The following is a 16,990-nucleotide window of genomic DNA, read 5'->3' as shown; positions in this document are numbered from 1 at the left end:
ACTTGCCCTTGTGTTTCATAGATGATGCTTAATGCAACAACTAATAATTTTTTTTTCATTTTTTTGTTAGACAAAATATTATTTCAATTGTTTTTGAATATAATATATAGTTATATGTAGATGATTAAGGATGTCTAAATTTAACCAGTAAGATGAGCGTTAGGAAATGGTCAATAAATTGTCAGTCAACAATTGGTAAAGAGGTCCTCAGATTTATGTATCTTCTTCGACGACAATATGTGTTGTTTTCCGCATTATTATATATTTATATGTAATAATTTAAGAGATAATCATTTTCTTCTTTTGAACAGTTCACCACTTTCATATACAGAAAAAGAGAGAATTTGTATGAAATAGCCATGAAACTAAAAATTAAGTAACTTGTTATGTTGTAAACTGGAGTATTTTTTTCTTCTTCTTTTTATATATTACATGTTATTTTCTAAAATCACAAAATTATCTCATTTTCTTTTCCATCACCTAATCTTTCTTTCCTTTTATCCAACTAAAAAAAAATGATTAAAATATGGACTCATAATTATTTTTCCATTAACCATAGTTATATGACTAGTTTCTTAGTTTTTTCCAGGCTATCTTTAAAAAAATTAAACATGAAGACACACTTTTACAACAAACGACAACTTTGATTAAAAAAAAAAAGTTGTTTGACAGCAAATATAATTTGACAACTAAAAATATATATCTCCATGCATCGTGTGTAATGTATAGAGATAGCTGTCCGAAACGGCTCTCGACATTTCCTAGGACAATTTTGATGCGACTTCATTTCCGGGTCTAGGCATCTAGCTATCGAACATTGTCATATCGCCTTCTTTGCTCTGTCTCCTTTAGGTCGATAATACACGAATTCGCTCGCACACGGACACAGTCCATTTACTTTTTGTTTTATTTTCTGTAATTCTAATGTGATTCCGGTTAGTTTATTTAGTTTGGTTCGTGTGGGTTATTTTGTTTTCTTAATTTAGTCGATTTTGACAATTCATGAATTAATTTTTTTTCGGATAAAACAAGAAAAGGTTATATAGGTAATCATATATAAGAGAACACTAGGTAACAAGCCATACTATATGCGGGATAAATCGACTCAAATAAAATTATTAGAAGTAAAATTATTATTTGGAATTTAAGGTGCCATAATAATAATTATACACATAAATTTTTTATTTTATTCAAATTTACATTTAATTATTTTGTGTAAAAATATATTTCATCCATGTTTCATGTGAAAAAGAGTGTTAATTATTGTGATAATTGTGATAATGTTATTTATTTTTAAGATTATTGTAATAATTAATTTTTAATATATACTCCCTTTGTTTCATAAAGAGTGTCATTTTAGAATTTTATTTGTGTTTCACAAAGAGTGTCATTTTACATTTCCAATGCACTATTTTACATTTTCAATGCATATTTTTATTAGATTTTCTAATTTTATCCTTAATCTATGCCTAAATTAACCCATTAAACATTTATTAAATAAAGGCATATATGTATATTTTAATATTTTCTTAATTTGTGTGAAATGTGTCAAAATGATACTTATTGTGAAATAGAGAGAATACTTGAATAGTTATCCAATTTTTTAAAATCGAAGAATAAGTTTTGTATTTTAAAAATTTAAATAGATGAATAAGTTTTTTAATAGTTTATAAAATGTAATTTACTTTAAATAATTAAATATGTTAGAAAAATGATAATTAAATTATTAACTATATATTTTTTTTTAATAGTTGATGAAGTCTTTCATTTTTAAAACATTATATATTCTAATGAAACATTACATTATATATTCTAATGATACATTTATGTAAATAATAATGAAATAAAGATTTTCTTATATATTTTAATGGCACATTTAGTAAATTAAAAGATTTATTTTTTGTAAATATGTTTATCTTGAAATGCTTAATTGTAATTAAATTTTCAAATCGCTCTGGTAATGACATATCAATATTTTCAGCAAAATATTTTTCTATTAATATATTGAGGATGACTTGTCACACGATCTTATAATATATGATTATCAATTTATCAGTATGTATGTATATATGTGGTTTCATATTTTTACTATCTTATTATTGAGAAAATATGTCATGCTTATCTATTTGACAGAAGGCGACGATTTTGAAAACTTACCTATTATAATTTAGAGATCTTAATCAAAGGAAGAAAAGATCTATTTGACTTTGGCTTTCAAAAGTTTATTTTATTCGATTAACCAAAGAAGTAATCAACATGAATACGCGCCAAACTCTTTTCTTTTTTTAGTACTTAACCTGGTAATCTTGAATTGAAATGTAGCAAGCAAACTGTATAATTAATAATAAACCTAACAAGCAACCAATGATATTTCTTTGTAAGGAGTTTAATAATAAAAAGTATTTATATTATTATTTTCACAACATTTTTCATAAGAAGGTTTGGAGTTCATACTTATTTATAAATAATGCTATTGTAATTAAAATATTTAATACAAAAAAAAAATTAGGAAAATCGAGTATGGAAATATATATTTCCCTAAATATGTGAACAACATCAATTTCTGTTTTCCTTTTTAATTACAAGTTTTAAAATATTTTAACGAAATTTTTTTTATAGTATCTTACCTTATTCAATTTCGATTTTCCATTATTGGTTTGGCATTATACATGTTTTCCATTATACATAAAATTGTTTAATATTTTCTATGTTAAAATGGATAGAGAAATTGATGTCAAATTGGGTAGAAAAATATAAAAATAAACGAATAATGTATAATTTTATTTTATTTTATTATATATATATATATATATATTGTTTTAACCTCCACAAAATGATATATGTTTTTTGACTAAAAAAGATGTATCATTTATAGAGTTATGATGTCAAATACAAATATATATATCCTGTTGCACAATTTAATTAGTGAATACATCAAATTTATTCATATGAGTAATATCAATAATATTACTAAATTTGTGATAATAAACCTAAATCTGTGTAAATACAGATATTAGCAATTTTACATATGCACAATACTAAAAAATCAACAATAATTTATGGAAAAATTTATTTATCCACGGGTCCAAACCTAAACTAAAAATAATCATAAGAATGTGATGGGAATTAGGTTAATATTAGTACACTTATATATTTTTGCGGGTTGGTTTAAAGACACAAACAAAATATTTTTAAACTTAATTTTATATGAAAGGAGTTAAAAACCAACACTAACCCGCTCCATCATACTCAGATACAAAACTAACTATTTTTTTAATAACTATTTTTTTTATCTATGGATCCAAACCTAGATTAAAAATAATCATAAGTATGTGATGGGAATTAGGTTAATATTAATACACTTATATATTTTTGCGGGTTGGTCTAAAAACACAAACAAAATATTTTAAAACTTAATTTTATATGAAAAGAGTTAAAAAACCAACACTAATCCGCTCCATCATACTCATAGACAAAACTAACTAATTTCAAATTGGTGAATAAAATTTAAATCATTTTATACTAACTACAAAGTATTATACATGTTAACAGATGTTTACTTTCACAACAACTAATTTTGATTGATTAAATTCCAAAATAAAAGAATTTTGATTAATTAAATTTCAAATGAAAATAATAATTTTTAAATAGATAAAGAAAATAAAAATACAAATATCTCAATATTATTGTAAAAAAGTTTAAAACATATATTTGATCCAACATAATGTTTTTTAGTAAGTTATATAAAATATACAAAAATACATAATCCCGCGATGCGAGTTAAAATCTAGTAATTAATAATAAACCTAACAAGTAGTCCTGTGCATTCGGGTTCCCAAATCCGATCGGGTTCGAGTTTTCGGGTTTAGACATATAAAATTCGTTCGGGTTTTTTTATATTATCGGGTCGGATTCGGGTAATTCAGGTATACCCGAACTTAAATAAACCATGAACAAAAAAAAACTAATTTTTATTTTTTAAAAAATTTAAAATACTTGTATATATTTAAATATTTAACGTTTTACATTATAGCAGAGAAACTAAGATGACAAAATGGTTAAAGATGCATCCTTAAATGTTCAAGGTTATGGGTTCAAATCCCTTTCGATGCATATTTTTACATTTAGTTCGGTGGGCATTTGGGTATCCGAACCTTAAATGTATTACACCCAATCGGATTTTACACACTCCCCAAACCCGATCCGAATCCCCTCGGATTCGGGTTTTGGGTTCAAGGTAATATGCCCAGGGCTACTAACAAGCAAACTGGTCTAAGAGGACAAATTATATTATAGTGTAAACAAAAAAAAATACACATTATTCCTAAGTTTCACCGTAAATGAGAGAAATCAAAATGGACTACTGTATAATGTCAACAAACTTAAAATTATCTAAGCCCAAAAAGTCTACAGAAGAATAAGAGCATAAAAGGCACATCATTCAAAGTAAGGAGGAGTCACACACACCACACCACCTTCCTCCCTCATACTTTGCTTCTGTTTGATGTTTTGTATAGTGCTTTGATTCACCCAATATGAAGTAGGTATCAATATCGGTGAAGCATATACTTTGAGAGTGAGTTGGGCTTTAGAATGAATGCTATCTCAATGTTCAATTCCAAAATTCTACAAAATGAGGCTCACCACTGAATCTAAAAGTTCAATGTTGGATACTCTCTTTATTCTTATCTTCAGAGGAATCCAATTCTTTAACACCACTGAATCCAAGTTCAGCCATATCCTGTTTTGCCATCAAGTTCCTGCAATAATATATAATTATAATAATAAACCAGTTATTATGTCCTCTACACACAATCCCATCAAAGTGAAAACATGAACTCTAGAGAGAGAGAGAACTATGGTGGTGGTGAGTGGTGACTTACTTAGCCATTCGACACTGGAGATATTTCTTAGAGAGATGTCTACATTGTTCAGATTTGTGAGCTGAAGACTTGAGACAGCCAAGATACTCTTTCTTCTCCTGCAAAAACACAACCAAGAAAATGCTAAAAAGGTGAAGTAACTGAAACATAACCAAAAACATATACAACCAAAGGCGAAGAAGATGATGAAGAAGAAGAATATACAGCATCACATTCGTGTAAGTGATCCAAAGGGAAAATGCCCTTTTCTGGTGGTATTGGTCTTAATCCTCTGTTTCCTCCAAATGCTCCACCTACCCACACAAATCAAAAACAGGCGCCAGGGTAACGATTCAGATCGAGTTTTTAGGAAGTAACATTGATCACGAAAACAGAGAGTGTTCTTGTCTCCAACAAAAATAAAACCTTTGATATAGGTTTTGGGGTTTGATTGATAAATAAACCAACCAAACAAAAACACAGTGTTCTTGTCTCCAACAAAGATAAAACTAATTCGCAGATGATCAACAAATACTATAAAATGCGCAAAGATGACAATTAGTCTCATAAATCTAGTACTGACAGCTGATACCTAACAACAACCTAGAACCCAAATCTAATCTTCAATTCCAGAGAAATAGGAATCTAAGCAAAAAAAAAAGAAAGAAAACGAAGTAGTAAGGAGAAGAGAAGAAAACGTACGCACCTGTACTCATGTGACAAAACTCTAGAAGCCCAACAAAGATGTGAAATGGAGAAAATGGCAAAAACAAATTCCCAAGGGTTTTCTATTTTATCTATTAGTAAACATGAATTCGAAGATAAGAAACGTAGTAGTACCCCTATCGATAGAGATAAGCTGATAGCAAAACCAAAGAAGAAGAGATTGAAGTCGGCGCTTGGGAGGAGAAGAAAGAAGCGATTGTCAAACCGACGCCGTTTCAAGGGATAAGTCCATAAATCCAGTTTTGACGGGTCATATTTATTTTTCATTAAACTTATACCAAATTGTTAACATTGAATCTCAATTAGATATTAAGAAATTTGGGAAATCAACATTTAAAAACAAAAGAAATATACTTTCAGTTTCATCTCAAAAGATTTTACATGTTGCATATAGAATTTCCTAATTTTGCTGCATCTTTCGCACTTTAACAACTCAATTCGAGATAACTTTTAATCAGGTTAAATAACTCAATTCGAGAAAATAATAGAGACTGAGAAATCGGCAGTAAATAAATAAGGATAGACAGGCCTCTTTGAAGATATAGCAAAAGAAAGAAACGAAACAGAGATTGAAACAATTGTTCAAGCAAAATGGAATCATACGAGGAGGATCCATGTCTTACAACTGTTACATCATCAAAAGTGAAACAGAGTACCGGAGAAACTAGATTAACGCTTCTTCTACTACAACCACAAATCATCATCATCTTCTTTATTCTTATTCGCTCGTGGCTGATATGAATGCACTTCCAGGTTGACGGTTAGCCAATGGCCCATGGTTTGACAGAAACTGCAACAACACAAAATCCAATTCAGAATCAACATAGCTCTCAAAGCATATAAATTAAGCTCAAATTGTGTGAAAATCAGACTAACCTTAGCATTGACACCATCAGGAACAATCCTCTTAATAGCTCTCAGCTTAGTGTACTCAGCACGGTTGAATTTAGTGAATCCCCTGAAAACACAAGATCATCAATTTAGTAAATATGCTCATATTGAGCATCATCAAAATAGACAACGAAACTGAGTGACTTACCATTTCCTGCTAACAATGATCTTTTGACGACCAGGGAACTTAAACTTAGCTCTACGAAGAGCTTCCTGAGCATGAGCTCCATGGTTATCCTTACACCTCACAGACAAAAGAACCTGTCCGATAGCAACTCTAGCACAAGTACCAAGAGCTTTACCAAAAGCACCTCTCATTCCAGTCTGAAGCCTATCAGCTCCAGCACACGAAAGCATCTTGTTGATTCTCAAAACATGGAAAGGATGAACCCTGATCCTGAGATGGAACGCATCTTTACCAGCAGACTTAACCATGTACTTGTTACAAGCGATACGAGCTGCCTCAAGAGCTTCACTTGACACATTCTCTTTCTCCCATGAAACCAAATGAACACAGAATGGGAACTCATCAACTCCTTTCCTCTTCATACCAACATCATAAATCCTGATTTTTGGATCTGGTACTCCACGGCAGTACCTTGATTTCGGGTATGGCTTTCCCTTAATCTGACGGTAACATCTCGCCGGTCCTATACCATTTTCACATCGGATTGTTCAATCAGTAACGTTCACACACACAACAACAAAAAAAAAACCTAAATTGACATAATCAAAACATCAAACTAATCCAAAGCTTATAGATTTCGTATGAACAGAGACTCAGAAGACAAGATTCTTCTACACATTTCAGCGATTCAATAACACTAAACCCTAGATTGACATAATCAAAATCTCAAACCATTTCCGAATTCTAACAAATACGAATCGATTGCAACGAATTCGAAATGAGATTGTGGGTAAGCAGAGGAGATAGACTTACTTCGTCCCATTGCGTTGGATCCGTACGGTGTTGATGCAAAAACCCTAGAAATTACAAATGAGGACGCTGTGATGTTTAATTTATAGGTGCGACAAAAACAAACCCTAAATTTAGCTTACGTAACTGCTTAGCTAAATAAAGGCCCATTGGATATTTTTGGTGCTCGGTCCAGGCCTTTATCTTTGACTTTTTGACCTTTGTTGCTTCCAGTGTGAACACGTTATTTTTTCGGCTAATGTTTTTTTAACAAAGTTTGTAGCCAAATTTGGGTGTTCATCTTAGATGATGAATCATCTACGCAAGAGGGCTTACGAATATATGTTACCAATTTGTTCTAGTTTATACGGTCATCTTATTGTTAAAGTCTTTGGTTCACATTTTTATAAGTATTATCTATCTAAAAATCCTCAATTCCTCCTCATCAGTGGTATACTTCATTTTGAAGACGAATGACATTATGAATAGTGTTGTTGCTTCACATCTGAAAAACACTATTTAACACACTCATATTTGTGTTGAGCTTTTATTTTTTACAACATGATTTCTAACCTTTACATATTTTCATTTTATAACTAAACATGACTAACGTTTTTATTTAATTATTGACAAAATCAGATGCCACAGCATTCCGCGCTTTCGCTCAGAGGGCCTAATACGCAAACACACGAGACAAAAAGACATGTAGGACAGCAACAACAACAAATTAAGACACATTAGACAAGACACGATCACATATGCACGGTCATAAATAACTTGGATCAGACTGAAGGCAAAAATCAGAATTGTCGCAAATGGTTTAAAACACATGTACTCCAATGGTTTAAAACACATACTATCGCTATCTCTACCGCTTCTCGCCGCATAAACAAGTAGCAGCTTGAAGAGCAAAATACGTTAGGATGATGTCCGCTCCAGCTCGGCGTAAGCACATCAGTGATTCCATCATCACTTTCTCCTCATCGATCATCTTCAGGACTCCCCCTGCTTTGATCATTGAGTACTCTCCAGAAACCTGAAAATTCATTGGAGAGTTTGAATCAACAAAAAAACTTAAAGACTGGGAATGTTGTTATTCAATAAGCAGAGTGTGATCAAGAAATTACTTGGTACGCAGCAATAGGTAATGGAGATTTGTCCCTCAGAAGTCGTATGATGTCCAAATATGGAAGACCTGGCTTCACCTGTAACAAAAACACTCCAATTCATTACCAACCTCTATAACTGTCTTGCTAAAGGATGATAAAGGACTTACCAGGAGAATGTCTGCTCCTTCAGCCTCGTCTTCTCGCGCCTCAATCAAGGCCTCTCTGTAATTCGCTGGGTTCATTTGATACCTATATAGTTCACAACGTCAGTTTGTAACTGCTAGGGTTAGCAAAACAAATGCAAATTCAGTATCAATAAGGGTTGATGGGTTTTACGTCTTCTTGTCTCCAAAGCGTGGGTTCGAGTCCAGGGCTTCACGGAAAGGACCGTAAAATGAACTTGCATACCTGTTGGCAGAAGATTTATACAATTAGACAGAACAAACAGTTTCTAGAAAAGCTATTAAGGGGAAAAAGAAATGTATGATTATTACTTTGCTGTGTATGACATGATGGACACGTTCTGGAATCCCTCAGCATCAAGAGCTGCGCGGATGGCACCTACTCGCCCATCCATCATGTCGCTGGGACTCACAACGTCCGCACCAGCTCGAGCCTGGAAAGAGAGAAGGAGAGATCATATCTCATTAATAAGAAAAAAAAAACAGACATTGTGACTCTCTGATATCGAAAAGATTTACCTGGGAAACAGCTTGCTTACACAACTGGTGCACCGTCTCATCATTCATGATGATACCTACATAGATAAAAATGTATCAGAGTTCCAACTAAAATGTACCAGATGGAAGTTGGGTAGAAATACTTACCATCCTCTCTAACGATCCCATCGTGACCATCGGACGAGTAGGGATCCAACGCCACATCAGTGTAGATAACCTAGCAACAGAGGAGAACACGTGTCACAATTGCAAATGACCCAATGTTTCATCTCCTGGTATATTTAACAAACTGAGATTACAAGATCTTACAAGATCAGGATATTTGTCTTTGAGAAGACGAATTGTTCGAGGCACCAAACCATTGTCATTGTATGCCTCATCCCCTGTTGGATTCTACAAAACGGAAGCCAAAACAAAGCGTTAAAGATACAACTCAAGAACATATATACACATAGAGAAGAGAAGCGTGAAAGACCTTCAAAGCCTCAGGAACTTTAGGGAACAAGACTATACTGTTCACACCAACAGCTCGAGCCTTTGCAACCTGTTTGTAAAAGAAATCACACCAAAAAAAATCACTTTCTTGTAACATGGCGGCAACATATAAAGGAATCAAATCAAATACACAGGGTCAAAACCTCTTCTACAAGACCATGCCTCCAGCCAAGTCTATAGCAACCAGGCATAGCTCCAATAGGCGTGTCTTCCTCACCTACCACACTCCAAAAACCACATAAATTTTCTTAAATACAATAGAGACCCCAATGAGAGATGTTTAAAGTCAGAATACAAAAGAAACTAACAAACCTTCATGGATGAAAAGTGGGTATACAAAATTTGCAGGGGAGATGTCAGTTTCCTGAAAGGCAGCTCTCGTAACAGGGGATGCACGGTTACGACGTGGACGTCGATTTAGATTCTGCAAGCAAATAAGTAAACATTAGAAGAGATAAAAAAACAGTAAGCCTCTTAAAAAAGTTTCAACCTTGCAGCTAAATCAATCAAAGAACCGATACATTGATTCAGATTATGTTCTTAACTAACCGCAAGATCATCTTGTACAATGCAATTAGAGCAAACTCATAATGAAGTAAAGTGATTAGGATACTCACAAGAGGCTGAACTATAGGTGTACCAGCCGGAGCAGCCGGTTTAGGAGGAACCGGAGGAGCCTCTGGAACATTTCCAGAAGCTACAGCGGCTTCACACTCAGCATCACTCATTCCAAGCTTCTTAGCGTGTCCATTCCCCGATTCACTAGCTCTTATGACAAGGTTACGACGTTGACTAGTAGCAATTCGAGAAGAAGCAACACTCACTTTACTCACAGTTGATCTCAGACCAATAAAGCTCTTACAATCGATTCCTCTGGTTGAAGGGAAGCTACACGAGGCGTTAAAGATCGGTGTAGTAGCCATGAATCTGCAACACACACACACAAACAGAGGAACGCATTGAGAATATTATCAACGAATTGTGATATTGAGTTGTGGAATTAAGGTTTGTAAGATCTACCCGTGACTCAGAATGAAGGATTGAATTGAAAGTTACAGACTTTAAGATCATATATTGACTAAACAAAGCAAGATTTATGTGAAAAATGAAGAAGATTAAAGCTGTTTCGTTCGAAATGAAAACACAGAGTCAAGTAGTTGTTAGTACAAACCTTGAATGTGAAGAAGTTGTTGTTGGGGATTAAGGAAGCTGAGAGGAAAAAAAATGGGGTTTTAGGAGGAAGATGATAGCTTTGGAATTTGGATGATCGCCGATTTTGACAATTGACAAAGAAGATAGAGACTGGTGTTCACGCACTTTAGCTGCGAGTGAGTATACGAGTTCGAGGATTGGGAAAGTGTTTGGTGGTTTTAGAACTGGGCTTGATAGAGCTTAATGGGCCTATGTTAATTTGATGAAACCGGGCAATGTAAAATCAATACTCTTTTTTTTCCTCTCTCTCTTAAAATAGTGGAGGAAGAAAATTCAAAAGGATGGAGTGTGTCATTATTGATTTAGGGAGTCAATTGGGAAAAAAAATGAGTAAATGAGCAGAGAGAAGCAAATATGTGGTTGTGAGATACTCTCTCTCTTACTACTTTTACAGTTTTTCTAGTCTTGATTGAGAAAGACGAAGACCTGAGACTTAGACTTGCCCAAGTAAACGGAATCTTATTAATTTTTTTTTTTTTGGTCAATCGGAATCTTATTAATCGATACACCTCTCCTACAAAATAAAATATTCAAGAAAGAACAAATTTTTCTTGAGCAGAACATAAACATGAGTTCTTCTTTTAGTAGTTTTTCTCTTTCGATTCTCTTCTTTTTGCTACTTTTTGTTATTCTAGATTCGGCTAATCTGACAGTTTCTTCATGTCAATCCGACTGTGGAGGAATCGAGATTCCGTACCCTTTTGGAATCGGAAAGGGTTGTTATCTGGAGAAGTGGTACGAAATTACATGTAATGCCTCCTCTACTTCAGGAAAGCTCGTCCCTTTTCTTTCCGTAATCAACAAGGAAGTTGTGGGTATCTCTCTTCCGACTCAGTTCGCGTATGGGTCAGTTTACGATCCCTTTCCGTATGGGTCAATTCACGTAAAAAACCCAATAACTTTAAAGGGATGCTCAAGGAACGAAGAAGTGCTAACTGGATCACTTTTGAATTTGACGGATACCCCTTTTTACGTTAGCAAGAGAAATTCACTGATAGCGGTTGGTTGCGACAACAAGGCATCGTTGACAAATGTCGAGCCAAGCATAGTGGGATGCAAATCTAGCTGCGGCAAAACTTACCATACGGATAAGGATACTAAAGATTATCTTGCAGCAGTCACATGTAATACCAAGTATGGCTACGATGACAGGTATTGTAATGAAAGCAGAATTATGGATGAAAAAAGTTGCAACGGTATTAAATGCTGCAAGGCAAACATGCCTGATATGATTCAACAAACTGTTGGTGTCACCATTGAAAACACCACGGCAACGGGAGGGGGCAAAATTGCCTTCTTGACAAACAAGGCACATTATTTGTCTAGTCAATCTGATCCGCAAATGCTTCATGCTAGAGGATACAGTACAGTTGAGCTTGGATGGTTTATCCATACTGCGAATCATTCGTTTTTAAAGTCTCTGGGATGCTATGAGGTAAAAGAGTACATAAAACTCGACCGTGAAAGTACTAATTATATGAGGTTTCACGAAATAAGTTGTGTATGCGACTACAATGCTTATCTAAGCTATGCAAGATGCTCATGCAATAGGGGTTTCGAAGGCAACCCATACAGTTTGGACGGATGCAAAGGTTAGTAATTGTGGTTATAGTTCATGTTTTATTGAAAGTTTCTATGATCATGATCAAATTAACCTTATGAAATCATCATTTAATTACAATCCTTATATTTTGAAAACCAGATATTAATGAATGCCAACTAAAAAAATCTGATGGAACTCCGAGTCACTGTAGCGACAGCAAATGTGTAAATTTGCGGGGAAGCTATGACTGTGTGTACACAAATCATCGGCCACTTGCTATAGGTAAGTCAGTGGGAATTTTGTATCCCAAATTTGTTCATTTAAAGCTCTTATATGGTGATGACCAACATTTTCTTGTCAACAATGATGATTAACTTTATATATATTCCCATATTTTACCCAAGAAGTAAATAAACTATTAAAAAAAACGTTTTTGCTTTCTTTATTGAGTTTCCAGGGCTTGGTGCTAGTATTGGCTCACTGCTCTTTGTTGGTGGAATATACTTGCTATACAAATTTATTAAAAAGCAAAGGAAGTTATACCAAAAGAAGAAGTTCTTCAAGCGTAATGGGGGTCTATTGTTGCAACAACAGCTGACTTCGACACAAGGCACCGTCGAGACAACAAAAGTGTTCAGTTCGAGGGAGTTGGAGAAAGCTACTGAAAACTTCAGTTCAAATAGAATACTTGGTCAGGGTGGTCAAGGTACCGTGTACAAAGGAATGCTTGCCGATGGAAGAATTGTAGCGGTAAAAAAATCCAAAGTCGTGGACGAAGACAAGCTCGAAGAGTTCATCAATGAGGTTGTCATTCTTTCACAGATCAACCATAGGAACATCGTGAAACTCTTGGGATGTTGCCTTGAGACACATGTTCCAGTTCTCGTCTACGAATTTGTTCCTAATGGTAACCTTTTCGAACATCTTCATGATGAGTTTGATGACAACACGATGGCTACTTGGAAAGTGCGTCTCCGCATGGCTATAGATATCGCAAGTGCTCTCTCATACTTGCACTCGTCTGCATCATCTCCGGTTTATCACAGAGACGTCAAGTCTACAAACATAATGTTGGATGAGAAATATCGAGCCAAGGTATCTGATTTTGGAACTTCAAGATCGGTAACAGTGGATCATACCCACTTGACAACGGTAGTTTCAGGTACTGTGGGATATATGGATCCAGAGTACTTTCAATCTAGCCAATTCACAGACAAAAGTGATGTCTACAGTTTTGGGGTTGTGCTAGCCGAGTTGATAACCGGAGAAAAGTCCATATCTTTTTTGCGGTCACAAGAAAACAGGACATTGGCAACTTATTTTATTTGTGCAATGAAAGAAAACAAACTCTTCGACATCATCGATGCTCGAATAAGAGATGGTTGCGAGTTAAATCAAGTGACTGCAGCGGCAAAAGTTGCGAGGAAGTGTCTCAATCTGAAAGGGAGGAAACGGCCAAGCATGAGAGAAGTGTCAATGGAGCTTGATAATATTCGTATGTCTTCCGGAGATATGCAACCGCAAGAGCATATTAGCGAGAACGAGGAAGAGGAAGAAGAAGAAAACAAAGGAGTTGTGGAAGATATCATAAGTGTAGAATCAAGGAACAATGTTGTAGTTACCACTCCAGCTTCTCAATACAATGTTGTTACTGGGTCGTCTTCGTCGTGGTCAGATGTTGAACCCTTGTTTCCTCTCCAAACACGGTAAAACTTCAACTTTGAATACTTGCTTGAGTGTACAATAAATATTCTATGAAGATGTTAAGTGTGTGCAATAACTATGTGTGTATTTGTGTGTGTAATAACGAGTGTTCGTATCAATTTCCCAACAAAAATAAAATAATTCACATACATAATTTTATATTTTAGAATTTTTTGCAATAGCTAGTTACATTGTTTGTTCTCTAGTGTATTTCATAGGGACAAAGTACATTAAAAAAAATTCCGAATTGTACTGAGTGAGTCAGTTCCACCAAAACCAAACTTTTGTCCTCTTGATTTTATAAACTCCACAAACTAGCAAAATGCTTTATTGAATATTTGAAGAGTTTGTGAAACAAATCAGGACAATATGAGACGAAGAATCTCACCAGAGAACTTGAACGATTTCTCAGTCTCTTCCAAACAATGCCTCTTCTCGTCTCTTGTCCACCACTGCACATTCAAATATCACATTAGCCATTAGAATGCACCTAACTTTTAAATATTTCTTGCTCAAGATAGTGTTATATATATATATATGTTCAATACCTCTGCAACGCTGTTCAGTTTTTGCCTCACATCTTGCAACAACTGAGATAGTTGGCCTTCCCATTTATAGAACTCAAGTTCTTTACCATCGAGTATCTTCTTCGATACCTGCAAATTACAACTTGTAAAGTTTCAAAAACTAGTTACAACTTCCAAGTGAAGTGCAGAAAGTTTTTCTTCTTCTTTACCTTTGTACCAATCATTTGGCCACCGGCACTATGAGCAAAGTAAATGTTGTAAAAGTGACATATGAATGCTTCAGGATCCCTCTCTGCTAAAACTTTTAAATACTCAGAATATGTTCTACCAGGAGCCATTGCCTCTGGAATCTCATAACCTTGTTCCTTGAACCACTCCAAATCCTTCCCAAGTTTCTCAGCTCTTTCCAGTCCCGTGTTCTTGAACACAACATCTACTCGTAAACAAAAACAGAGATTTTGGACAAAATGTTACACATGAAAAACATTATAAAGACAAGACCTATCTTTTCCAAACCACGTCAAACTCTTTAAATGAAACAACATGATACTACTCAAAATTCATAAGAAATGAGAAAGAAACTCACAAGTTGGGAAATCGGATTCGTCAATGATCCCTTCAAGAGTGTCGTAAACCAATTTACTATCCACAAGAAACTGTAAGTATCCTTCCACAGTCGGCTCCCATTTCGCCACAGGACCTACCTCTGGAGATTTAGATTCTTTTTCTCCTTCCTTCGCCTGATCTCTAGTGTGCAGTCTCATCGCCACGTGTCTCATCTCGCCCACGAAACCAATTGATTCTTCTGGATACTTCTCTCTTCTTACCATCTCCTTTACAGCAGCCGCGGCAGACACCACGGAAGCTAGATCTCCGTTTGCTTTTACAGCAAGATAGCCACGTGGAGCGGTTAGGTTTCGGGCATAACTAATCCTCACGGTCGGTCTCAGACCGAGATAGCTCTCGCTATAAAGTCTTGTGCTTGATGGGAAGTGGCAAAGAGAGGCGTTAAGTCTTGTTGTAGCCATGATTCTGCAACATACACACACAGAGTTACGGATTTATTCGAGCTATAGGATATATAGAACTGAAATTGGGGTTTTTAGGAGAAACATGAAGGAAGTGTAAGCAACAAGGCTAACGAGAAAAAAAATAAAGAACACGGTTTATGTCATTTTGACAATTGACGGATCGGATTCAAACACCTAAATTTAAGTTTTCAAATCAAATCGGTGAAAATAAACAAAGATCAGAACCATACCTGATACCTCGGAACTCTGAAGATTGAATGAAACGATGGAAGATGAAAGGGTTCAGAGGTTTGTAACAATTACCAATATCATAAATTGGTATATTTCCTTTTCTGTTTGTGTACCTTTTCGTTTTTTTTTTTGTTTCGGTATCCTAAAACAGTCTGATATTTTTTTTGAAAGATTTACTCAAATGTTATCCAAAAGTTGGTTTATTACTTATATGTTATTAAATCCAAAAAATTACTTCAATGTTTAGTGTACTGGGTGTAATTATAATTTATCCCTTGAGTTTAGTTTTTTGATTTTGAGTAAAAAAAAAAAAAAAAAAATACACATCAGCAAATTAAAATATACATCAGATATGATTTAACACATCACTAAGCAGTTTTTTTAGATCAACAATTGTTTTTCTTGTTTATATCAAAAAGAGGGAAAGTGAATAGTTTTCACTGTTTACAAACCGCGAAATTAAAAAAAAAACTCTCTCTCGTCGTCTCTTGTCGTCGGCGATACTCGCTCTATGTCCACTCTCTTGCCGTCAATCTCTCGCCGTCTTTGCTCGCTCTCTCTTTCTCTTCGTCTTCGCACTCTCTCTCTTCGTCGTTACTCTCTCTATCTTCGTCGTCGTGTTCGTCTTCGTTTAAACGTTCTGGTATGTGTCGAGTGTTTACTTTCGAGTTTTCCGGCTGAATGTGGGTTTTTATCGATGATTTATGACTGATTCTCGCCGTCGTTAATGACGGCTGATTTGTTTGATCTATTCGATTCGATGGCTGATTTACTTATAGGGTTTACGACTGATTTGTTAGATATATTCAATTCGATGGCTGATTTGTTTTATTTTGCGGCTGAGTTACGGCTGAGTTTTGTATTGGTGACTGAGTTATTTTGTGCTTTGGATCTGAGTTATGTATTTGTGGCTGAGTTATGCTATACTTTGTGTATGAGTTTGTTTTCTGTTATGGCTGATTTATTTTATGCTTTACTGCTGAATTATATTATTTATCAGATGTCGATGGTGATTATTTCTGAAGAACAAGCAAGGGATTACCCCCCAAGACTATACGCTGAA

At 34.6% G+C, this 16,990-nt stretch overlaps 5 protein-coding genes across 6 annotated transcripts; 1 reads left to right on the top strand and 4 right to left on the bottom strand.

Annotated features, from left to right (window-relative positions):
* Positions 4,269-5,806, bottom strand: LOC104701615 (cytochrome c oxidase assembly protein COX19). The gene is made up of 4 exons (XM_010417332.2): positions 5,569-5,806; positions 5,088-5,176; positions 4,884-4,981; positions 4,269-4,760 (listed from the first exon to the last, which is right to left on the bottom strand). The coding sequence occupies exons 1-4, from the start codon at positions 5,576-5,578 to the stop codon at positions 4,661-4,663; spliced, it is 297 nt and encodes a 98-aa protein (XP_010415634.1). The 5' UTR covers positions 5,579-5,806; the 3' UTR covers positions 4,269-4,660.
* On the bottom strand, positions 6,076-7,515 carry LOC104701614 (60S ribosomal protein L10-3-like). Its single transcript, XM_010417331.2, has 4 exons — positions 7,420-7,515; positions 6,628-7,129; positions 6,465-6,546; positions 6,076-6,378 (listed from the first exon to the last, which is right to left on the bottom strand). Exons 1-4 carry the CDS (start codon positions 7,427-7,429, stop codon positions 6,307-6,309), a joined length of 666 nt encoding a protein of 221 aa, XP_010415633.1. The 5' UTR covers positions 7,430-7,515; the 3' UTR covers positions 6,076-6,306.
* LOC104701613 (delta-aminolevulinic acid dehydratase 1, chloroplastic) lies at positions 8,079-11,000 on the bottom strand. Of its 2 annotated transcripts, none has more exons than XM_010417329.2 (13): positions 10,851-11,000; positions 10,297-10,606; positions 9,992-10,103; positions 9,823-9,896; positions 9,660-9,728; positions 9,494-9,577; positions 9,332-9,401; positions 9,206-9,261; positions 8,999-9,120; positions 8,841-8,912; positions 8,672-8,753; positions 8,523-8,600; positions 8,079-8,431 (listed from the first exon to the last, which is right to left on the bottom strand). In XM_010417329.2, the coding sequence occupies exons 2-13, from the start codon at positions 10,600-10,602 to the stop codon at positions 8,264-8,266; spliced, it is 1,293 nt and encodes a 430-aa protein (XP_010415631.1). In that variant the 5' UTR covers positions 10,603-10,606; positions 10,851-11,000; the 3' UTR covers positions 8,079-8,263. The 2 variants fall into 2 exon arrangements, with proteins under 2 accessions (XP_010415631.1, XP_010415632.1); XM_010417330.2 differs by lacking the exon at positions 10,851-11,000 and adding an exon at positions 10,700-10,802.
* Positions 11,392-14,319, top strand: LOC104701612 (wall-associated receptor kinase-like 9). The gene is made up of 3 exons (XM_010417328.2): positions 11,392-12,483; positions 12,594-12,716; positions 12,892-14,319. Exons 1-3 carry the CDS (start codon positions 11,460-11,462, stop codon positions 14,142-14,144), a joined length of 2,400 nt encoding a protein of 799 aa, XP_010415630.1. The 5' UTR covers positions 11,392-11,459; the 3' UTR covers positions 14,145-14,319.
* Positions 14,318-16,025, bottom strand: LOC104701610 (heme oxygenase 3, chloroplastic-like). The gene is made up of 5 exons (XM_010417326.2): positions 15,927-16,025; positions 15,252-15,697; positions 14,875-15,098; positions 14,687-14,794; positions 14,318-14,590 (listed from the first exon to the last, which is right to left on the bottom strand). Exons 2-5 carry the CDS (start codon positions 15,691-15,693, stop codon positions 14,498-14,500), a joined length of 867 nt encoding a protein of 288 aa, XP_010415628.1. The 5' UTR covers positions 15,694-15,697; positions 15,927-16,025; the 3' UTR covers positions 14,318-14,497.

Source organism: Camelina sativa, chromosome 7 (genome assembly GCF_000633955.1).
Source record: "Camelina sativa cultivar DH55 chromosome 7, Cs, whole genome shotgun sequence".
NCBI lineage: Eukaryota > Viridiplantae > Streptophyta > Magnoliopsida > Brassicales > Brassicaceae > Camelina > Camelina sativa.
This window is presented reverse-complemented; position numbering and strand designations above follow the sequence as displayed.